The sequence below is a fragment of the Lynx canadensis genome, chromosome A3 (genome assembly GCF_007474595.2).
Source record: "Lynx canadensis isolate LIC74 chromosome A3, mLynCan4.pri.v2, whole genome shotgun sequence".
Taxonomy (NCBI): Eukaryota; Metazoa; Chordata; class Mammalia; order Carnivora; family Felidae; genus Lynx; species Lynx canadensis.
In genome coordinates this window covers 61,011,334-61,034,886 of record NC_044305.1, presented here as the reverse complement: position 1 = coordinate 61,034,886, position 23,553 = coordinate 61,011,334, and the positions used below count along the sequence as shown (strand labels likewise).

At 48.3% G+C, this 23,553-nt stretch overlaps 1 protein-coding gene across 2 annotated transcripts in view; it reads left to right on the top strand.

Moving 5' to 3' along the window:
* The window catches only part of CNGA3 (cyclic nucleotide gated channel subunit alpha 3), a 29,864-nt gene extending 6,655 nt beyond the window's left edge, over window positions 1–23,209 (top strand). Inside the window, exons 2-8 of one of the 2 annotated variants that reach the window (XM_030309025.1) lie at window positions 2,755–2,868; window positions 5,109–5,288; window positions 8,402–8,452; window positions 14,841–14,912; window positions 16,248–16,355; window positions 18,733–18,839; window positions 21,744–23,209. In XM_030309025.1, the coding sequence (XP_030164885.1) occupies window positions 2,755–2,868; window positions 5,109–5,288; window positions 8,402–8,452; window positions 14,841–14,912; window positions 16,248–16,355; window positions 18,733–18,839; window positions 21,744–23,155 (2,044 nt within the window). In that variant the 3' untranslated portion in view covers window positions 23,156–23,209. Of the gene's footprint in view, window positions 1–2,754; window positions 2,869–5,108; window positions 5,289–8,401; window positions 8,453–9,645; window positions 9,655–14,840; window positions 14,913–16,247; window positions 16,356–18,732; window positions 18,840–21,743 lie in introns of both variants that reach the window. The other variant, XM_030309026.1, reaches the window with a different exon arrangement.
* Window positions 23,210–23,553: the final 344 nt, after the last annotated feature.

The window sequence follows — 23,553 nt, the reverse complement described above, 5'->3', positions numbered from 1 at the left end:
CCTGCTTTGGAATCCGGGTCAGGTTTTGCCCTCCTCACATCCTCACCAGCTCTGATGTCACGGATTCCTTTGCTGCTAATGCAAATAAATATGTTCTCAGGATGTGCCCTCACGTAATTAACAGAAAGCAGACTAGGCAGAAATGCTAGGCTGACTTCTTGGTGCCCAGAGCTCCCTGAGGATCTGCTGGTAGGGACAGAACACCTTCACCCTCGGGATTGCCTCCAGATCTTCCAAGCACACCTGTTCAGCTGTGGGCTGCTGCCCCCCTAACCTCACCATGTGCCAGCTGCCAGGATCCAAGGACTTGAGATATGGACTCACTTCTGTCACTGCTCCCTACTCCAGTAACTGACCTGGGTGCCTTGGAATGCACATTCCACCTTTGTCGTATACAGATTATTAGAAGGGCAAGGGGATCAGAGCTTTCTGGAATGACATTCAAATCTCAGCTTTGCCACTTGGCAGGGCCTCTGACAGGGTGTCTCATACATATCAGCACAAAATGTGAGTGGTCTTTTAAAGGTGTAGAGGGAGAATTCAATTAGATGGTTTGAAAATAAAGAGCCACCCCCACATAGTGTAGCCAGGTGGATCAGAGCCATGTCTCTAGCAGCATGCCACAGGGCTCAGTCCTCAGCCATGTCCTATTAAGCTTTTTCTTTAATCAGTGCTGTATATGAAAATATAGACAGCAGCTTCATGGAGTGGATTAGAGCAGGCTTTGACATGGGATGGAATGCCATTCAAATCAGCTTTACCACTTGGCCATATGATCTTGAGGAAGTCACTTAACTTCTCTGAACCGCAGTTTTCTCTCTTATAGGGTGATTATGTGAATTAGTTGATAAGATCTATGTCTGACATACAGTAAGCAGTCAATAAATGGCATATAGTTTGTGTATTGCGTGTGAAAGTGATGGAGTTTGGGAGGAAAGGCCAGTATGGTGCCACTGCATATCATGGGTCCCAAAATATCAGGTGACTCAGATCAATGGAAAGATCCAACACTTACTTCCAACAGATCAATTGTATATGCACAAGATAGGGCCTTCTGGCTTAGCAGCAGCCCGTGTTACAGGACTACTGGCTTTGGCTGATGGTAGTTGATAATGGGGACACTAAAAGCACATGAACTCACAAACTTACAAAGATGTCCAGCGTGGGGTCCAGTAACAGCAGTGTTCTCAGTGTCCTTGCCCAGTTGGGCAGGAATGAGGGAACCTGCTCACAGGAGCGTGACCATGATGGGGAAGAGCCTTGAACCTGGGGAGACATGGCTGGGTGAGCTGGGGGTTCTAGCCTGGACAAACAGATGTGGCACAGTGTGACAGCTGCCCCATCATTGGAGGTGGTCATGTGGAAGATGAAGTGGCCTGACTCTGTGTGGTTCCAACAGAAAAAAGGTAGCCTCGGTCTGCGGAAACTGAGGGAGGGAAGAACCTTCTACAAAGATGGCCCAGATGGGGCATGGGACAGTAGTGAGCACCCTGCTGCTAGAGACGGCAGGGATGTTGTACAAGAGGAGTCAGCAGATCAGTGGCTGGGATTCAGGACTCTCCCTTCTAATCACTCACCAGGGAGAGATAGAGCCTTTTCCTGACATTAATTATTGCTTACTTCCTCAACTGTGTTGCCACCTTGTTAAGAAGGCTGATTAGGTTGGAATAGGTCACGTGATGGAATTAATTTGTCCTGCTTGGGCTCTTCAAGACTCCGAATGAAGTGCAAATCCCTAGGGGCCAACGCCTGGCTGGCTTTTAATCAGGCTGATCAAACTTCAGCCCTCGGAGCTTTTAAAAGACAGGGAATGAAAGAAAAATATGCCCAAACACACTGGTCTTATTCCACGCAGTTAAACAAACCCCAAGCCTCTGCTGATGTGAATGGTGCTCATCTTGAGTCGTGGGCACGTGTCCTCTGTGTACTCATGCTTTTCATCCTGGATTGCGCGGGTGAGTCTCTGGCCCAATTACCTCTGCACTGCAGGGGACAGAGGTTAGGCTTTGACAAAAGGGCACAGTGGGACTGAATTTTCACATGAAAGCACTGAACAAATGCACTTGGGGAATTAGGCCAATTCCATACAATATTCCAGGATGCTCCTCTTAACCAAATACTGAATGGATTCCTAGGAAAGCTGCCGAGCAAGCACACAAATAACTGCCCAGGTGGTGTGGCTGTGGTGTCCACACAGTCCAGCCTTAGCAGATAGGATTTCAGTATTCAGAGATGTGTTTGAAACTGAATTCTTGTTCTGGAATCATTGTGTAGAAACAGCTGCTGTGGGTGTGGATGCTGGGCACTGGGACCCGCCTCCCCCTCCCCTGCCAGTGCTCTGATGAGGACCCGGTGCTGCCGGCCTGCCCCCTTCTCCCAGTCCATGGGCAGTGGCTAGGCAAACTACCTTCCCTGGTCAGCCTGGCTGTAAAGGAAAGGCCATGATTTTTTTGTTTTTTGTTTGTTTGTTTGCTTTGTTTTTGCCGTTGTTGTTTGTCATTTCTTCTTTTTTAAAAATTAATTTATTTTTTAATTTACATCCAAGTTAATTAGCATATAATGCAACAATAAGGAAAAGCCATATTCATCCTAAAAGCCAGGATCTGCCAGATCCTGCTGGAGCACAGACTGACAGAGTGAAGACTGGGGTCTGCAGCTTTCCTCATTAAGCAGGGCATCTGGCCATCTCATCCCTGTGTCCAGGAGGCGATGAGCTTGAAATCAATTTAGCCTGCTGCATATTTGATTTCCTAGGGTCCACTCGCCTTGCGAGGAGACTTCATCAGAACTGCAGCAGGAGATCGCCATGGAGACCAGACGACTGGCTGAATCCAGGCGAAACTCCTACACCAGCCAGGGGCCCTCCAGGTAACCCACCAGGCTCAGCACTCACCTTGGGAAGGGGGAGACTGAGGCAGGAGGAAGGGAGATGAGTGTCAGGAAGAAACCGGCGGGGTGGGGGGAGGGGGTGGTGGAGGGGTGGAGGTAGTGTTGAAGATTTGGAGAAGAAAGGGACAGGAGAAAAGCTGTCAGAAATCTATCACCGAGTAATTTCCTCTCAGGTCAAGTGTTCTGAGCTCAGAAAAATCTAAGAAAAACTGCTGTTATCTGAAATTGCTTTCATATAAAGTGATATTGAGGCACTTGCTCAATTCTGGAAGAATTTAGAAAAAGCCAACCGGGAAGGGTTCCAAAAAGAATTGAGAAAAAAGACCAGCCAACCGCAGGAGACCGCTGGTGGACTTCAGTGGTGTGCAGGTGGTACCAGTGGCACCGTCCAAAATAGTCTCTGGCAGGTCCTCACAGGTGTGTGTCCAGACTTCGTAGCATGCATCTTGCAAAAGGATGGGGAAGATTATCCAGCCTCTGAGCTGATGACATCTGCACTTGGGCGTCAAGAGCTGTGCCGCCTTAAAGAAGTCATTTCACCTTTCCAGGTCTCATCTGGAAACACATCAAACAGTGGGAGGGCTGCGCGGGGAAACAAGCACTGACTCCCGACAGGTGCTCAACAAATGCGGAGCTCATTGTTTCCTTCCACTAAATTTGTTTTTCTACCAATGCCAGAGTTTTATATAATCACGTGTTCTACAGTTTTGGCTAAGATTATTGCAAAAGTTAATTTGTCTAGTTATTCTTCATATTTTTCACTGCAGAGGAATGTTTCTTTCACCAGCCCCTTGTAGCTGGGCATTTACATGATTTCCAGTGTTTTTGTCTTACCAATAAAATGTGGTCTTAAGGCTCATTGATTGCAAGGAAGAAGACACCTTCAAACCAGTTCAAATCGAAAGACCTGGGGTAGGGCCAAGGCAGGAGGCTGGTGCAAGCTCAGACAGACCGTCCGGTGGAAAGGGAACCAAATGGGGCTCGTGAGACGGGAGCAGGGGAGGCACCTGCCCTCTCCCTTTCATTTTCTCCTGGAGTGTCATGATCGTTGTGATTTTTTTTTTCCTGCATGTCTCCTCTGTTTCAGGCTTTCTCTGTTCACACATCAGTAGGCACAGGCTGGAAATGGCCTTTGCTATACAATCTTGTGTTGAAACACCCAACCCCATCCTGGAGTGGCTTTTAATTCAGAGGCTTGGGTGACTCTCTGTGAGTCACTTGTTCATTCCTGAGCCTGTTGGCTGAGCTGGAGAAGGGGGTATGATCTTGGTTCCAGCCCCTCAGCACAGGGAGGATGGGGGGTAGGAAGAGTGTCCAGAGCAGAGAGGCTGGGCTGGGCAGGCACCTCAACATATGTCTGCAGCAGCTGTAAACATCTTTGAGCGTGGAATGTTTTCTTGCTTTAACTTACTCTTCTTAGGCAAAGCTCCGAAGTCTGTTATTAGGGTGAAGGCATATGACAACTCATGATGTGGTTCTAGGTTGCTCAGAACTGATTTTGTTGGGAACAGTGGCATGCACTGTAGGTGCCAAGTCAGGGAAACCAGATGCCAAGAAAGAGGGTTCATGCTCTCTTCCCATTCCCCTCTGGAGGAGACAGGGAAGGCAGGAGGCAGGGCTGAAGGAAGCTTTCTTACAGAAAGCTGGAGCTAAGACAGGCTCTGGAGATATAGGCTGGCTGGTCTCAGGCACTTGAGGGCCTGGCAGGGTCTGGCTCCAGGAGAAGGGTCAGGGAAAGCTGCAAGGAAACTTGTGCACAAGGCTGGGAGGAAACAAGAATTTGTATAGCAAACAATGAGACAAGGGTTAGGAAAAGAATCTAATTTGTATCTGGGTGCCTGTTCCCTTAAACCTTATTCTAAATTTTATCACCATTTGCAAATTGTATTTTTTTCTATTCCAGTGCCTACCAGTCATAAAGAGCTCTACAAAGGCAATGTAAGCAGAAAAGCTGCTAATTCCCCATTTGAAGGATCATGCCTTTGGCAGAGTCCTCGTGTTAAAAGGACAAAGCCATAATGAAGACAATGTCCCTTATCTGGAAAGCTGGGTCCCAGACTGCAGGTGGTATAGGACCAGGGAATAAGGCCCTGACAGAGTGGAGGTGCACATCCAAGCCTAGGATCCTGCCAGTCATCTCTGCTTCTGCCCCAGCCCTGGAAAAGAAAGCTTTCCATCTCCTTCCTCCCTGCACTAGCTGCCTGTCCATGTCCTTCCAGGTTGTCTCGCCTGATCATCTCACTGCGAGCATGGGCCACCGGGCACTTACACCACGAGGACCAGAGACCTGACTCCTTCCTGGAGCGTGTCCGTGGAGCTGAGCTCAAGGAGGTATCCAGCCAAGAAAGCAATGCCCAGTCAAATGTGGGCAGCCAGGAGCCACCAGACAGAGGGAGAAGGTAAGGAACCAAGAGGATGGGCCACTGGCACCAGGTGAAGCATTGCTTTGCTCCTGCAGCTTAGATCCACTGTGTGGGTGGCCCGGAGCACCAGCCTCATGACCTGTACCTTGAAGAAGGTGTCTGTTGTGGAGGAATACTGCATGCTCTAACAGTGGCTGCCCCGAGTCAAAGAAGGATTGCAGGAGAGGAAATCCTTTAACCAGAACCTCCACCCTCATTTGACCCTGCACAGAGTACCCACCAGTGCCCCCTAGAATTGGTGCTCTCAGAAACACATCTGGGGATGCTAGTCTCACTTGATCTCTCTCCATCAAAGGGCCCTCATCCCAGATTGCACTGTGACCCACTTTACTAAAAGCCAGGGGCTTTAATACCATAGCTTTGAGATTACCTAAATGGTACCCACAATTTTACATGCAATCTTCTGGGAGGGAGGTCTGAAGGTTGGTCAGAATTTTCAAGAGGAGCCATCATACCCCAGATCAGGATAAGAACCATGGAGTTGGGGAGTGTAGGTGGGGGTAGAATGGGGGATGGAGAGAATGTTTACTTTTCGGTAGGAGAGAGGTCTGCAGAACAAGGGCTCTGAGCATTTTCTTGCATGGCCCACTGACTGATTGGGGGCTGTGGCTGGTGCTGTCTGGTGTAGACATAGTGAAAGAAATCTGCAGGTGCTGACTTACATCCCCCAATCCCACACCCTACACTCAGAGCTGCTGCCTCCCCTCCTCTCTTGTTCTTGGGAAGTCTCCCCAGCCCGTGACCAGCAGGGAGACCACTGGGCCACCACAGGTTGAATTGAGTGTGGCTAGTAGCAGAATGTCTCTTCAGGACCCTCTGGGCTGTTGGAGGGAAGGAGAGCTAAGACATGGAGGGGGAGGTTGACCACCTCTGAGCCTCTCAAACAGGAAGCCTCTTGCTCAGAATCTGCTTTCTGGAAAAGGGGGCTGAATTCTGTAGATAATGCCAAGATTTATAAGATGTAAAGGTGAAAACAAGCCTGGTTATTGCAGACCAAATGGTCCCTATATAATTGTTGGAGAAAATCCTGTGTGTTTTTTTTGTTGAACGAGAAAAAGGGCTCAGGTGTGAGTCTCTCAAATGGGCATCCAAGGGCCCCTGGGGAGTGAAGGTCATGAGGCCTCAGAGGAAGCAAGATGGATCTTCCTGGTACTTCCATTTTGCTTCCATGTTTGTATATACGTGTTATAGGTTTATTATAGATTATGCAGTAGATTGAAAAATGTGCAAGCATATTTAAGATAAAATATGAGAGTTCAAGGAAATTTCTTGCTATCAACCACTCTAGGGGAGCCACGTTTAGTCTCCCTGCTGGGAAAGGTGTGATGATTGGCTGGGCTTAGACCACAAACCCTTGGGGTTTCTGGGCTTGGGGAAGGACCACCTAGGGCCTGGGTGCTGGTGGGAATGGGGATGTGTGCAGGGCCGTCGCAGGTTCCCAGGGCCAGGCATCCTAGACTGAGAGATAGCTCCATGACTGCAAGGCCAGCATGCTATTCACTGCTGAGCCATAAAGAAAGGATGGATGGCAGATAAGGGAGAAGAGAAGATGGGGGAGGAGGAGGTGGGGAGAGAGGTTTGCTACTGAGCCAGCCAGAGTGGTTCAGTTCCTTGTGGACAAGCAAAGACTTCTTTTGTTAACTTGATCAAATTATCCTATCTACAACCTTAGCCTAATGAAGATGAACATAAGCCTCTTTGTCCATTTCCCAATGTGACCAGATGAGCAAAGAGCTGGGCTAGGATCCCATCAGGGCCAGGTCCCGACTGTACCACAGATGCCTGGTCACTTGCCTGAGGGTTCAGAGTGGGCAGGCTCATGCAGGCTAGTGGCGGATCAATTAGAGAGGCTTCCTGGGGGAGGAAGACTTTGGATTTTCCAGGCAAATCCCATTGGCAAAGCAAAGTGTATTCAGAGACAGGTCTTGGTTATTCTAATGGTTTGGCCTTATGACATCCCAGACACAGAGATGTGGTAAACACAGGCCACTGCATCTTTCCTAACTTCATAGGAATTGGGAAATTGCTTGGCAGGGGAGGGGGGCGGGTCTGGTGATCAGAACCAATCCCAAAACAAATAGTTAGAGCCATGTAATGGATGGTGAGAGGGAGACTTGAGCAGTGGTGGGCAGAAGTACCAGGATGGCATTTGGCTGGATGTTCATCATCACAGAAGAGAAGAGGTGCCCTGAGAGTCAGGCAAGAGGATCACAGGCCACTGGCCTTGGTCCTGGAGGTCTTCTATGAGGTGTCTGCAGTGACAGCAGACAGGCAAGCCACCCGCCAGCTCTGTGAGGCCATGCTGGCTTCCTTAAACTAGCTGTGTCAAAAATGTCTATTGGCAATTGAGCACTCTGAGATAATAGCTTTTCCTACAGAATGCCGCAAAGGACCGTGTGATTCAGCTTTAAATAAACGTGTAGCTGGGCGCAAAACCAGCCTCCACTTTCTAGCAGATTCTCACGTAAAACTGGGGTGGCAGACCCTGAAGTTTTAAGATTAATGTGGGGACAAGGGCCCAGAGCCGGATAGATGCAGAACTGGGACAGTTCTGCTCATGGTCTGTTTTTTGCCCTGCAAGCCGGAAGTAGCTGCTGTGATTGGGTTTTTGAGGGAGGGCCCCTTTTGAGAGCCCCTGCCTGCGCAGATGAGGGGGGTAAGTTGCTGCTGCTGCCGCCAAATGTGTCCATCTGCTGCTGAAGGTGCTCGACTCGCTCCACCTGAATGCACCCACTGGGAAGGAACCACATAGGGTTCATGTCTGCGTCCCTCAAAGCTCCTGGCACACTGTTAAACTGAATGAAATGGGGTGGAACTTGAGGCCAGGATTCTGGGTGGGATGCGCATAGTTAACTCTCTATTCAGAAGCCTCAGTTGAGCCAAATGTTCATCTTCTCTTCCCCCTAGAGCTAGCCAGTCAAAAAATGTTTGTTCTGACAATAACAACACCCCAGGTCCTGAGAGGTGTGTGAAAAGGCCTGGGGGACAGGGTGTGGGGAGGTGCCAGCCTAACCACCTGGGGCAAATGGTCCCCAGTAGTTGGAACTGAGTTCAGATTCCCATGCCGCGTTCTCTTTACTTTCCAGCAGTGGCTGGCCGCTGGCCAGAAACAACACCAACATGTGCAACAACTCAGAGGAGTGAGTACCTCTGCTCCCCAGCAGAGCCCCCTCACCCTCCCTGGTCCCACTGGCCACCTACCTCCCCATAGATGTCCCAGCTTCGCCTCCCTGCTGAAATCCTTTCGCTTCCCACACTTCTAGAACACCACTAGATCATTCTAGAATCTTGTTCCTTTCTCCAAAATTCCATCCCCATGGACAAATGGGGAAGGGACCTGGTCTGTATGACTTCTTTGAGCAACCCTCATTTTTCTCATCTATAATGCATACATGGTTTAAGCTTTGACATCCTCTATCGCTTCTGTATTTGAGGGTGCAAACTCAGAGTTCCTTTACAGAGCAGTGGATATTCTCCTTCATGATGAGAATGCATTTTCCATTCGACAACCCCAAGCTCCAGGGTGCCAGTGAAATGCCCTTGTCATAAGGCCAATTCAGGCCAATTTGGAGGGAGTAATTAGGACAATGGGAAGAGGGGATTTAAATACTGTATTTCCAGAGAATAGCCTCTTGAAATGGTGACCCTGCTGTAATTACTTTTTATCACCAGACGCTGAGCTGGCAGATCAGTTTGATGTGTGATTCTGGCAAGTGCCACTCAAGAGCCCAGGGAGGAAGTGTTGCATGTGTGTGATCATACACGTGTGGGTGTGCACCATTCGCCAGACTTCTTTATGGAATACCCCGGGGGCAGGCACAGGAGGGAGTCTCAGTTGGAACTTAGGGAAAAAACCATCAATATCAGCAAGAAATCCAAATTACCTGCCTTCCAACTGAGGAGAAATGTGCCAAGGCTTTTTCCTATTTCCTTTTGTTCCTTGGATAGAAGTTTTTACCATTTCCCTCCATGAAACTTAGTTGCATTTTGTCTGCAGAAATGTGGGTATCAAATCCAGAGACCCAAATGCCAGCAATCAAGATAAATGAAATTATTTAATTTGCAAAATAGTAGCTATTGTGATATGTGCTTGATCTAAAGCCAAACTTGATATTAAATACCCTTGAAACCCCCATGTTGAGTCCCACAGTCAGAGACAGGCTCAGGGCACTGGAAACCACGGACAGAGGTCCTGTAGGTCTCTAGGCTCCTCTGTTCTGGGGCTGGAATATGGGCGAGGATGGGGGCGGATGGTGTTGGTTGCATCAGGCTCTTATAAATCTTTTCAGATGGGTTCAAATCATGGGTCCACACTGCAGGCCAAGGACCGAAGGAAAAAATTGTGGACTGTCCCAAAATGTGACAATCTGGGCACAGAGTTACAGAAACAATTCTGATGGACACCCTTCCCCATCCTTCCACCATGTTTCTGGCATTTTAACTTAGTCCATGGGTCCTTGAATAACTTTTCTGTCTCCCAGAGCAAACTGTTCCCAGCCCAACAGGCATCGTTTGCAGCTCTGTATAGGTCTTTCGGGGCAGTGCTGGGTGGATTGGGGGATGCAGTTGGATGGTGGTGAGTCTTTCATGGGCCCACAGCAGGTTGGTAACCTCCCCCAGCCCCTCCACAAATTGTGACCTGATGTAATTAAACTCACAGCTGGTCTGAGCATGCCTGATAAGCTTGTGGGCAGCGCCCTCTGCTGGTGCCTTGACATTAAGACTTCAGTGGCAGAAAACCTTTCAAAGGACACTTCATTATCGATTCAAGAGGAAAGAGGATGAGTGACTGTCCTTAATCTTCTCATTTAGCAAGTTTAATATTTTTTTTTATTTTTATTGAGTTTATTCATGTACTAACTGTCAAAAACTTGGAAAACACAGAAAAGCACCAATGAGCATACACCCTCAAAAAATATACTTCATTTTAACAGTAGAATCCCATTATCAGAGATAACCCCTCTTAACATGTTGGGAAATATCCCTCCAAGGTTTTCCATATATATTGAGTATATAGATATGTATATAGACAGAACATATTATATATGGAAATATATAATATATACTGGTATATATTATAATTATTATATGTTGTATATAATAATTATTTTATTATTACAGCTACACATAATTACATATATATGATATATTTATATATTAAACATAAATTACATATATATTTTTAAGTGCCTTTGTATCCCAATTCATCCATAAAGAGCTTTGTGACCATGGGCAAGTTACCTGACCTCTCTGCATCAGTTTCCTGACTTGTAAAGTAGGGTTTGTATTAATGTTTTACTTATAAGGTTGAAGGAAGACTAAATGTGCTAATACATGTACAGTGCTTAGAATAGTGCCTGGTTACATAGTAAGTGCCCAATAAATACTGACTAGTGATGCGAGCAGAGCAATTTCACCGCCACCTCCCTAAAGATGTCTACACCCTAATCCCTGGAACCCGTAGAGAGGTTACCTTATATAGCAAAGGGGACTTTGCAAATGTGATTAAACTTGAAGACCTTGAGGTGGGGAGGTTGTCCTGAATTAACAGGTGGGCCCAATGTAATCACATGCATTCTTAAAAGCAGGAAGGGGAGGTGGGGAGAAGAGTGGGTCTGAGAGATGAGTCAGAAGGAGAAAGGAGGAATTTTTATTGTAAGAAGGCCCCCATAATTGCTGGCTTTGAAAAAGGAGAAAGGGGGACACAAGGCAAGGAATACAGCAGCCTCTCAAAGCTAGGAATAGCCCTCCATTTTCCGCAGCAACAAAACAAGGACTTTGATTCTACAGCTTCAGGGCACTTAATTCTGCCCACAACCCAAGTGAGCAGGAAACAGATTCTCCCCAGAGTCCCTAGAAAGAAACACAGGCTGCCGCCGACACCTTGATTTTTATCCAGTTAAACTTATACCAACCAGACTTCCGATCTACAGAACTGTAAGATAACACATTCAGGTTGTCTTCAGCCACTACATTTGTCGTAATTTGTTAGGGCAGCAATAGAAAACTAATAACACAGCTTTTGATACCATGAGTGGGGTGCTGCTGTAACAAAGAAAGTGGAAGTGGCTTCGGAGCAGACTCTAAAAAATTTTTGAGGAGCATAATTTTATTTATTTTTTATTTTTTAATGTTTATTTATTTTTTTTTTTTTGAGAGAGAGAGAGAAAGCAAGCTGGGCAGGGGCAGAGAGACAGGGGGACACAGACTCTGAAGCAGGCTCCAGGCTCTAAGCTGTCAGCACAGAGCCTGATGTGGGGCTTGAACTCATGAACCGTGAGATCAGGACCTGAGCTGAAAGTCGGACACTCAACCGACTGAGCCACCCAGGCGCCCCAAGGAGCATAATTTTAAAAAGGAAAGCCTAGATAGCTTTGAACAGATTGGTAGTAGAAATATGGATGTTAAAGACTCTGCTGGTAAGGGCTCAGAAGGAAATAAGGAGTATCACAGAGAAAACCTGTTTCGCTGAAGCACCTTGTGCTTGAATGGTTGTAAACTGACTACTAGTAGAACCCTGGGCTTCCAGGATGCTGCTGGTAAGGACTTGCACATAAGTGAGGAGTAGGCTATTGGAAATTGGAGAAAGGGGAATCTAGGTTTACAGTGGCAGAAAGCTCAGTGCAATTACAACCTGCAGGCAGGTGGATAGCAGATCGGATAGGCAATGAGCTTGAATATTTAGCTGAGGATATTTTCAACCAAAGGTGTTGAAGGTGCAGACTGGTGTCTTCTTGCTGCTTACAGTAAAACCCAAGAGGAGAGGGAGATATTGAGGGAAGAACTTTAAACAGAAAGGAAGCAGGACTTCATGATTTTGGAAATTCTCAGCCTACTCAAATGGAAAAGACACTAAATTTTGAAAACTGTCAGGAAAGCGTGCTTTGGAAAAAGTCGGGTGTGTGGCTGAGCAACCTTCTGGTAATACCTCAGAGAGATCAAAAGTTCTGAGTATTCAACAAAAGACTCTCCTGAAGAGATGAAGGGTGTGACTCATAACTCCCCTCAGCCATCCCAGCAGAAGCCAAAAATACAAGAAGGGATTTCACAGATCTGAGGATGAGCCTCTTGTCTAACACAGTGAATCCCTCTGATATAGATGACATGCAATGTTCTGGAAGATTCTATACCAGCAGAAACACTGCCGGCTTGGACGTGAAGCAAGAGAAACAATATGAAATAGAGGAAGATTATGGGACCCCTAAATTCTAGATGCAGGAAACATCTTGATTAGAATACTCAGCTACAAACAGACAGGTACTCCCTTAATGAGAAGGAAGAGATGGCTCAGAGAGAGCCTTGAGCCCAGAGCGTGGAGCCACGAAAACCACAGAGGATTGTTCCTAGGCCTTGAGATGAACTGGCAATTGCCCTGCTGGATTTCAGAACTGCTTGGGACTAGTAACTCTTCTGTCCTTCGCTTCTCCCTTTTTGAACTGGAATATCTATAACTGATATCCTAAATCTGCCCTTCCGTTGTATCTTCAGAGTAGATGATTTTAGTGTCACGGGATCACAAGTTGAGCGACTCATGCCCTAGGATGATTCACACCTAGAGTCTCCCCTCGACCTGGTTTAGATGAGAGGATTTGGGACTTTTGAGCTGATGAGAATTTGATGCTACTTTTGGACTCTGAGTCGATTTAATAATGGAATGAAACTTTAGGGGTCTTGGAATGAGGGTGAATGCATTTAGCCCATGGGATGGATGTAAATCTTTGAAGGCCAGTGGACAGGCTGTGGAAGGTGACATAAGGGCTCCCCCAAATGTCCATGCCTTAATACCCACCACCTGTGACTTACCTCACACAGCAAAAGGGACTTTGCAGTTGTGATTAAATTTCAGGACCTTGAGATGGGGAAATTATCCTGGATTATCAAGGTGAGTCCGGTCTAATCGCATGCATCCTTAAAAGTGGAGAACCTCTCCAGCTGCAGAGAACCAGAGGGATGGCATCTCAAGAAGGACTCTACCTCTTGCTGCTGACTTTGAACACAGAAGAAGGATGCCAGGAACCAAGGATACAGCACCCTCTGAAAGCTGGGAAAGCCCTCAGCATACAGCCAGTGAGAAAATGAGCATCTCAGTCCTCTTCTTGCAAGCAATTAAATTCCACCAACAGTCCAAATGAGCAGAAAACAGATTCTTTCCTGGATTCTTCAGAAAGGATCACGGCCCTGACGACACCTCAATTTCAGTTTGGGGAGACTCGGACTTCTGACCTACAGATCTGCAGTTTGTGTTGTTTTAAGACACTAAATTTGTGGCAGTCTGTTCTGGCAGCAATAGAAAACTTATACAGCTATTACTCTAAGCTCTTTTGCAGTCTGCTTTTAACTTGGAGAAATATTAAAAACGTTTTCCTGTGTCACCAGATATTCTTCCACAACATCATTTTAAGGGGCCTCCTAGAATTCCATGGCTGATGGATCGCCTCCGGTTGTAGGATTAGATTGCTTATGCTTTTGACTGGTAGAAGTAAGTAGTGATTATTTTTCTGCACGCATGTTTGCACACATCTTTGATTATTTCCTTAGGAAATGCTGTGTGAAGTATATTGGTCTTTTTCAACGAGTGTTTAATCAGCAAACACTTATTTTTCAACCCGTGACTTGCTCCAGGATGTGGAGTAGGGGAATCAGAGGGGTCTGTGGATGAGTCTGATGGGTTCCCCGGAGGCAGGGAGGGTCTTTTACCTTTCCCCTTGGTTTCCTCAACTGTTCGATGGGCAATAATGCGTGCTTTGCAGAACACATATGACTATTAACACATAACCTTTATAACAGCGCTAACCCATAACGTTGTGCAATAAAGAAGAGGAAGCAGAGTAAAGCCATGTGTTGAGGAGACACCTGCACTCCCAGAACCTTCCTGCAGATGAGGACAGAAGGGGGCTATCCAGCCCCCAGCCTCACAGTCCAGCCAACTCTGGATAAGTGTCTGAACATGGCTGTGTTTTCCTCAGATGACTCCGAGATTTGCCATTACGTGGCAAACCTGTTCCTGTCTGTGCAGATTTTGCTTCCCTTTTCCTCCCTGGCTTTCTCATCAAGGGCCAGCCTTTCATTTGATACACAGATGGGTTTTAAGAACAGCCAACAAGCCATATCCTTCCGTTCGGAACAAAAAACCTTTACATGTGACTTCCAAAACTGAGTGACTTTTCCTCCCTAAATGTGTGGATCTGGGTTCATTTCCCATTACCTCAAAATGGTCTCAAGCTCTTTGTGACTTCCTAGGGGCTCATGAAAATGGGTCAGAAATTGCAGAACATCAGCCACTATGTATACTTTGATGTATGTATACAATGTATGCTTTAATGGGGCAGTTCACCTGGGGGGGGGGGGTTCACCTCACTCCTCAGGAATAATAGTAACAAAATCAGTAGCCTCCTGTCATCCCACCGTGCTAGAAATATCCATTTCCTACACCACACCCTCTCCTCCATGTCACTGTTGCCTACCCTCTCCACTGCGGTAGCATCCTTGGCATAGGAAAATTGCTAAATGTCACCCTGTATCATCCAGTGACAAGGCGAAAAAGGAGGAGAAAGAAAAAAAGGAAGAAGAGAAAAAGAAAAACGGCACAAAACAAGAGGAGTAAGTACTGAGAAGAGTTGCCTCCAAAGAGAGGGTGTGTGGTCATAGCAGGCTTGATCCCTGTATCGGTCCTGTGAGTCTGAGAGCCTTGTTGTCAGGCCTTAGCGTGGGCCCTTGGAGAGGGGCTGCCTAGGGCTGCGGGAGCGGAGTTGGACCCAGGTGGGGATCAGGCTTCCTGAGATGGTGTGAGGGGCCCACTCGCTCTGCAGGGAGAGTCCTGCCCCAGCTCTGAGCACCCAGAGGGGGCTTATAGGTAAAGATGGTTGTCTGCAGCCTTGGGTGAGCAATTAGGGGCTGTCCCTGGGAGACTCCTCCTGTGCTCACCCACCCCACCCCCGCCCCCACCCCACATTCTGTTTGCCTGTCTGCACAGTCGGGGTAAGCTGAAGCCTAATCCTGGGCACTAGAAAATACTATATTCATAAACTTTACTCAACACGTAGGCGTGGTGTGCGTTGGGAACATTCCAGAGACATGTCAGTGAGCTGTTGATCTTGTACCTGCTGAGTCAAAGCAAAGGTGGAAGGCATGCCAGTGTCTCCTCTGGGGCATGGGAGCAGCTCCGCAGGCCTGGGCCAGCACATGGGACATATGGGGTGGGGGAGAAGACACATGGAGCCAAAGAAAAAGAAGAATCTCCAGTACCATCTAGAACCTCTAATCCTCAGAAAATCCTGACAATAAAAACAGAAAGCACCCTAAGCTATTGCTTCCTTCAGTGTTGGCCCACATAACCTAGAAGATTCCCAGGCTAGTTGTTTTTGATAGGAGAATGGCTCCAAGTGCTTGAAAATGTCTTCAAGTCATCTGCTCAAATGCAGTTAGCAAATCAGAGACTCCCTCGGAAATGCTACAGGGCTCCCAAATGCAGTCCAGAGAGAAGCCGCCTCAGAACCACCGGGCAGTGTTTAAATGTACATTTTCAGGCCCCGGTCCCGGGTGGGGGGGGGGCATGTCTGAGTGGGCCCTGGGAATCAGATTTCACAGAGCTCCCCCCAGATGCTTCCAACATTACCATGCGGCATTTTATTCTCAGCACGCTGAAGGATGTAGGTGATACCACAGGCACATGGGAAATCATCACCATGATTTTATTGTCAACCGTAGCTTCCTAGGAAGCTGAGCTAGGAGGGAAGGACCTCCAGAGTCTGCCTTCTCCAAGCCTGTCCCCTCCAGTGAGGGGACACCCCATGTGACCCCCCTGAGACTGACAGGACCTGTGTCTCAAGTTTAGCCTGCAGTTGCCCTAGGGTCTCTAGGCTAATCCAGGTCTCTAAGACCCTCCAACGCTGTGATTTTCAACACACTGCACTGTTCGTGTGTCGGTGTTTCTAGAAACAAGAAGGACACCATGGTGGTGGACCCCTCCAGCAACGTGTACTACCACTGGCTGACGGTCATCGCCCTGCCTGTCTTCTATAACTGGTGTCTGCTGGTATGCAGGTAGGGGTATGGGGCAGTGTCTCCACATGGGCAGGGGGAGGGGTAGAGGGGCAGGGAGGGGTGAGGGCAGCCAGGCCTCAAGACAGAGCTCTGAGTCCCACTCAGGGGGCTGGATTTCTGGTCCCCACACAGCCACCATCCAACTGAGTGTCCCCATTTCTCCATCTATAAGGAGGCTCTAAAAGAAGACCACCAGAGTTCTCTGAAGCACTGGTGGGGGCCTCTGCTTGCTAGGGACAGCAAGGGTCCGGTCACCTCGGGGCCTTCTTAATTTGGCTGTAGGAGGAAGATGCAGGGCCGAGTAGCTACTCTTCTGAGGGGAAGTAGGGGGGTGGGGGTGGGCATTCCTGAGCAGCCTGCAAGACAAGGATGCAGGGGAGGTCACAGTTCTCTGACTGTAAGCTTTGGGCTGTGGGCCTCCCCCAAGCAAGTCGCAGGGCTGGGATGCAAGCTGCTGCTCTCGTGAGGGCAGCCAGGGCCTTTGGGGTGCTCCTGAGAAGGCCCACAGGACAGAGATGCAGGGTGAGGGTACACAGGGGCTTCAGGAAATTCCTTACAAATGTACTTGTGAGATGCAGGGGCAAGTTATTGTTCTTCTGGGGAGAAGTGGAGGCTGTGGAACTTTTATAAACAAACTGTAGGAGGCAGGTGCAGGGTGAGTTGCTAACTCCCCTAATAAGGGGCCTGGGGAGTGAGGGTTTAGGGTCCCCTATGAAATCTGTGTTTGGGGAATACAGGAGCAAGATGCTGCTTCTCTGAGGGGGAGCTGGGGGCTTGGGCTTTTCTGAGCAAACCTACAGGATGGGGATGCCAAGGGGCTATGTTCTTCTGAAGGCAAACAGGACCTTTGAGCATCCCTGATTAAGCTGCAGGACAGAGATGCAGCTCCCTGTGGGCAAGGGGCTTTGGGGCATTTCTGAGAAAGTCTGTAGGAGAGAGATGTAGGGATACCTTGTTTCTCCTCTGATGGGGCTGGCGGGAGTCCGTGTGGCATTTCTGAGTAAGGTACGGGGCATGGAGGCAGGGGCAACAGGCCACGTTTCCTAAAATGGTGGGCTTTGGAGCCTTCCTGTGCAAGCCCAGGAGGCAGGCATACAGGGGCGGGCAGCGGCTCTTCCCGGGGTGGGCGGGGCTTGGGCGCTTTGCACATTGAGGGTGAGGCTAGACTCCTGAGGGGGCGGGGCCTGGGCGTTCTGCAGGGGGAGGGGGAGGCTAGGTTCCTGAGGGGGCGGGGCCTGGGCGTTCTGCAGGGGGAGAGGGAGGCTACGCTCCTGAAGGGGCGGGGCCTGGGCTTTCTGTAGGGGGAGGGGGAGGCTAGGCTCCTGAGGGGCGGGGCTTGGGCGTTCTGCAAGGGGAGGGTGAGGAGGCTACCCTTCTGAAGGGGTCAGGGCTTTGGGAAGTTTCAGAGCAAGCGTTTGGGGGACAGAGAGGTAAGCGGCTGCTCTTCTGGAAGTACATGAAAGGCTTTGGGACTTTTCCAAGCAAGCTTTAGGGCAGGATAAGGGGAAGCTGCTACTCACTGAGAGTAAGTGAGGGGGTTGGGGGCCCTTTCAGGCAGGCCTTTAGGACAAGGATGCAGGCTGACGTGCAGGGAAGGTAGGGGGGCTTTGGGACAATCCTGAGCAAGCCCGCAAGACAGCCGCTGCTTCTGTGAGGATGGGGAGGAGACCTACTACTGAGTGTAAGAGGGGGCTTTGGGGATTATCTGCATTAGGGGAGCATCTCCTGCTGTTCTGAGGGTAAGTGTGGGAGTGAGAAAGGGGAGAACTTGGGACCCCTCCTAGCCTGCCTGCGGGATGGGGATCCGTGGGCGAGCTGCTTCTGTGCAAGCCAGGCTCAGGGGCTGCAGGGACACTGCTATTCTGAGGAGGCAGCAGGGGGCTCCAGTTGCTGAGTACGCTGCAGGGTGGGGACACAGGAGCTGGCTGCTGCTCTTTTGAGGTGAAGAGGGCGTTTGGGGGTATAGTCTGTATGAGAAATAGTGAGCATAAAGATCTAGAAAATAGAAAATATTTACTGGCTGGTTTGGTTGTTCATGTCTGAGCAATTCTTAGACCCTAGGAAGGGCAAGTGATCAATCTCTTCACGTGACTCCACCAGTGAGGCCTAGAAAAACTTCCCTTCCTGGGATCTCAACGCTTACTGTTGAGAGGCGACAAGGGCCCACTCTTTGGGGTCCATCCCAGCTCTTCGCAGGAGCTCTGTGACCTTTGGGACAGAAAAGCTTCTCAGACCTGGGTCTCCTCATCCGAGTCTGGGGTGATGACACTGGGGCACGAACCCTGCAGGCAGGGCTGATACCAAGATGAAGGCACAGAGCTGATGCCTGTGTTGGACCCAGCCCCAGACACACCCACTCCTTCCCTCGCGTGTTTAGGGCCTGTTTTGATGAGCTGCAGTCTGACCACGTGATGCTGTGGCTAGTCCTGGACTACTCGGCAGATGTCCTCTATGGCTTGGATCTGCTGGTGCGAGCTCGGACAGGTGAGTGGGCCCAGGCCCAGGGACTTCTCATGGCCAGGCCACAGATTGACTTTGTGCATCAGGAGGGGGACCACGGGGACCACAGGGCAGGTTCAGGAGATCCAAAGTGGTGAACATTACCTACCTCTGACCACAAGAGCCCAGGCAGGTCTGAGGATGTACCAACGGTGAGGGTGTGGTACCGCCTCAAGCTCTCTCTACAACGACTCTTTAGCAGAGGTCAAGATACCTGGGTTTTGGTCTTTGCTATGCCAACAAACTGTGTGACCTTGAGCAAGTCAAGCTGTCTCTCTGGGCCTCATTTGTATGACCTGTGAAATAAGACCATCATCTCTCAAAGGATGCTTCCAGCAGTGACCATTCAATATCGCAGGAAACAGGAGGGAGAGCTCTGTCGATCTTGGAGTTCTTTTCCTGGACAGTCAGAGGATCCAGGACGTGTTACTCCATGGCTTTTAGATATATGGAGGAATAAAATTGGAAACAGGGCCCAGGTGAATGATGACCTCTCTCAGATCGCCTCTGGTTGTGAGTGGAGGCTAAAATCCCTTAAGCTCCAAGCTGTTCATTCTTGGGGCACCTTTTTCTGACCTGCACAAAGACATCACATCAGCTGGCAGAGGCCCGGCTTGCCATTCTCAAGATTTTTGAGCTAGAAACCAGGCCATAGTTGTCAATACAAATACCACCAGATCCCAGCAGCAAGCCTCTGTGTGGCTTCACAGTGTACAAAACATTTCAAGTACATCTTGTTTTCTTATTAGAACCGCTGCATGAGACAAAAAACACAGGTGTGATTATTTCCATCTTGCTGATTGAGAAACCAAGGCCCAGCAGCACCTGGATGGCTCAGTCAGTTGAGCATCCAAGTCTTGATTTCAGCTCAGGTCATGTTCCCAGGGTTGGAGAATCGAGCCCTACATCACCACACTGAGGATGGAGCCTGCTTGGAATTCTCTCTCCCTCTCCCTCTGCCCCTCTCCCTGACTCACACTCTCTCTATAAAATTAAAATAAATTGAATTGAATTGAATCGAATTGAATTGAATTGAATTAAAAAATATAGAAACTGAGGCCCAGAGACACTGAGTAACTGGCCTAAAGTCCACAATCACTATTTCACAGGGCCAGACTGGGAACCCTGCTTCCACGTGGTGCCCAGTACCATAACCGAGAAGATCTCTAATATGCAGCTTGAGGCTTGTGTGGGTAACTTAGACAGTCCTTGTGGCCTGCCACTTCATGGTCACATAAGCCTACCAAGACACAGGAGCTCCGTGGGTGGCCCGACTCACTGAGCCACCTATCTCTATTTCAACCAAGTTTCAGTGGGACAAGTTACCTGCACTAGGACAGTGATCCTACCCCTTTTTGTGCTTGGGTACTATCCCTGGCAATCTGAGATTCAGCAGAAACCCTCATGGGGAAGGCAGGTAGGCACGGAAACCAAATGGCCGTGGACCATACTCCAAGGGGAAACATCTTCAGAATTGAGAAAAGATATTATTAAGAAAGTAGTGAGGAGCCCCAAGGCACTAGGAGTGCCACATAGTAATGTAAGTACTCAATAAACACAAGGGTAACCAAAGAATGAAACAGGGAATGGGGGACTGGGAAGCAGGGTGGCCCTACCATGGGACAGCAGACTTGAAGTTTGCTTTTCACAGGGGGCAATCCTACCTCCATCTAGCCCTCAAGTGTGGCCCTGGTTCAGCAGCAGCATCACCCAGACCTTGTTAAGAGGTAGACCTCGGACCTACGGAACCAACTTTGGGAACAGCCCAGCACTCTGGATTTTACAGAGTCCTCAGTATAATTCTGATGCTTACCAAAATCTAAAAAAAACATGCATTTTATTATTCTCTCTACTTTTGTTCATGTTTGAAAATGTTTAAAAAAAAAAGACGAAAGAATGCAAATCTCTGCCTATTTGATTGATTTCACCAGTAATAACGCCTAGTGACTCTCCAGTGTCCAGCTCAGCTCCAGTCTGATTCTTTGGGGGTGGATCTCAGCTTCCTATGTTTTCAGAGCTCCTTGGATGACAGTAATGTGCAGGCAGAAAGAACTACTGCTTCCCTAGGCAATGTGTTTAAAAGGCAGGTCCTGCCCCATTAGGGACGGGTGAAATCAGTTTGATAGGCCATGACCTATGCTCTTAAAATTTGTATCATTAATATTTTCCAAACATACACAAAATCAGAGACAGTAGGATCATGAATCCCCACGTACCTTCACTCAGCTTCAACAGTTATCAATATTTTGCTAATGTTTCATATACCTCCCCACACCCTTTTCTTGGCTGGAGTATTTTAAAGCCAACCTTGGACCACTTTAACATGTTATCTCTAACTTTAAAGGATGCATCTTTAGAATACAACATCCAGGGGCTCCTGACTGGCTCGGTCAGAAGAGCATGTGACTCTTGATCTTGGGGTCATGAGTTCAAGCCCCACATTGGGTGTAGAGATTACTTAAATAAATAAACTATATATATATATATATATATGTATGTTATATATATTATATACATATATAAACAATATATATATTATATGTATTATATATATAATATGTATATTATATATATTATATATATTATATAATATATATAAACTATATATATTATATAATATATATGTAGATATAAAACACCAGTCCACATTCAAATTTACCCAATTAATCTACATTTTTAACTGAATAAACAGGCTAGAACATCATAGACTAGAAAACATCAGAGTATATTTTCATAGTAATGGGTAAATGTGGTTTTTGAAATTTTTTCTGTTATGTATGTATAACTACATCTTATTTAGTCAAGGTGTATATCTTTCTATGGGCTATGGTTAAAAAAAAAAAAATAGCAGCCTCTTCCATGCCCAGTGACTTCCATCTTTTTCTTCAGGCTTCCTTGAGCAAGGCTTGATGGTCAAGGATGCACAGAGGCTGTGGAAGCATTACACAAAGACCGTGCACTTCAAGCTGGACATGTTGTCCCTGGTCCCCACAGACCTGGCTTATTTTAAGTTGGGTGTAAACTACCCAGAGCTGAGGTTCAACCGCCTACTGAAGCTTGCCCGGCTCTTTGAGTTCTTTGACCGCACAGAGACAAGGACCAACTACCCTAATTTATTCAGGATTGGGAACTTGGTCTTATACATCCTCATCATTATCCACTGGAATGCCTGCATCTACTTTGCCATTTCCAAGTTCATTGGTTTTGGGACAGATTCCTGGGTCTATCCAAACATCTCAAACCCAGAGTATGGGCGCCTCTCTAGGAAGTACATTTATAGTCTCTATTGGTCCACCTTGACCCTGACCACCATCGGAGAGACCCCACCCCCTGTGAAGGATGAGGAGTATCTGTTTGTGGTCATAGACTTCCTAGTGGGAGTCTTGATTTTTGCCACCATTGTCGGCAATGTGGGATCCATGATCTCAAACATGAATGCTTCACGGGCCGAGTTCCAGTCCAAGATTGACTCCATTAAGCAGTATATGCAATTCCGCAAGGTGACCAAGGACTTGGAGACACGGGTGATCCGGTGGTTTGACTACCTGTGGGCAAACAAGAAGACAGTGGATGAGAAGGAGGTGCTCAAGAGTCTCCCAGACAAGCTGAAGGCCGAGATCGCCATCAACGTGCACCTGGACACTCTGAGGAAGGTCCGCATCTTCCAAGACTGCGAGGCGGGGCTGCTGGTGGAGCTTGTGCTCAAGCTGCGGCCCGCAGTGTTCAGCCCAGGGGATTACATCTGCAAGAAGGGAGACATTGGGAGGGAGATGTACATCATCAAGGAGGGCAAGCTGGCTGTCGTGGCTGACGATGGGATCACCCAGTTCGTGGTCCTCAGTGATGGGAGTTACTTTGGGGAGATCAGCATCTTAAACATTAAGGGAAGCAAGGCAGGGAACCGCAGGACAGCCAACATCAGGAGCATTGGTTACTCAGACCTGTTCTGCCTTTCTAAAGATGATTTGATGGAGGCTCTCACTGAATATCCAGAAGCCAAGAAAGCTCTGGAGGAGAAGGGACGGCAGATCCTGATGAAGGACAACCTGATTGACGAGGACGTGGCCAAGGCTGGGGCGGACCCCAAGGATATTGAGGAGAAGGTAGAGCACCTGGAGTCCTCCCTTGACACCCTGCAGACCAGGTTTGCACGGCTCCTGGCCGAGTACAATGCCACCCAGATGAAAGTGAAGCAGCGTCTCAGTCACCTGGAAAGCCAGATGAAGATGTGTGGGAGCGACCTTCTGCCTGATGGGGGTGCTCCTGGGGATGCTGCAAAAGCAGAGACCAAACAAGAGTGAAATGCAGGTGTCCATCTCCTGCTTCCCAGAGTCAGCCATCCGTGTGATGCATTGTGGCCGCAGCTGCACAGCCCAGGACTCGGCAGGGTTGCATTCCAGTTCTCCTTACCCTTTGCAACTGTGTGGCCCTGAGAGAGGGCAAGCTGGCTGTCGTGGCTGACGATGGGATCACCCAGTTCGTGGTCCTCAGTGATGGGAGTTACTTTGGGGAGATCAGCATCTTAAACATTAAGGGAAGCAAGGCAGGGAACCGCAGGACAGCCAACATCAGGAGCATTGGTTACTCAGACCTGTTCTGCCTTTCTAAAGATGATTTGATGGAGGCTCTCACTGAATATCCAGAAGCCAAGAAAGCTCTGGAGGAGAAGGGACGGCAGATCCTGATGAAGGACAACCTG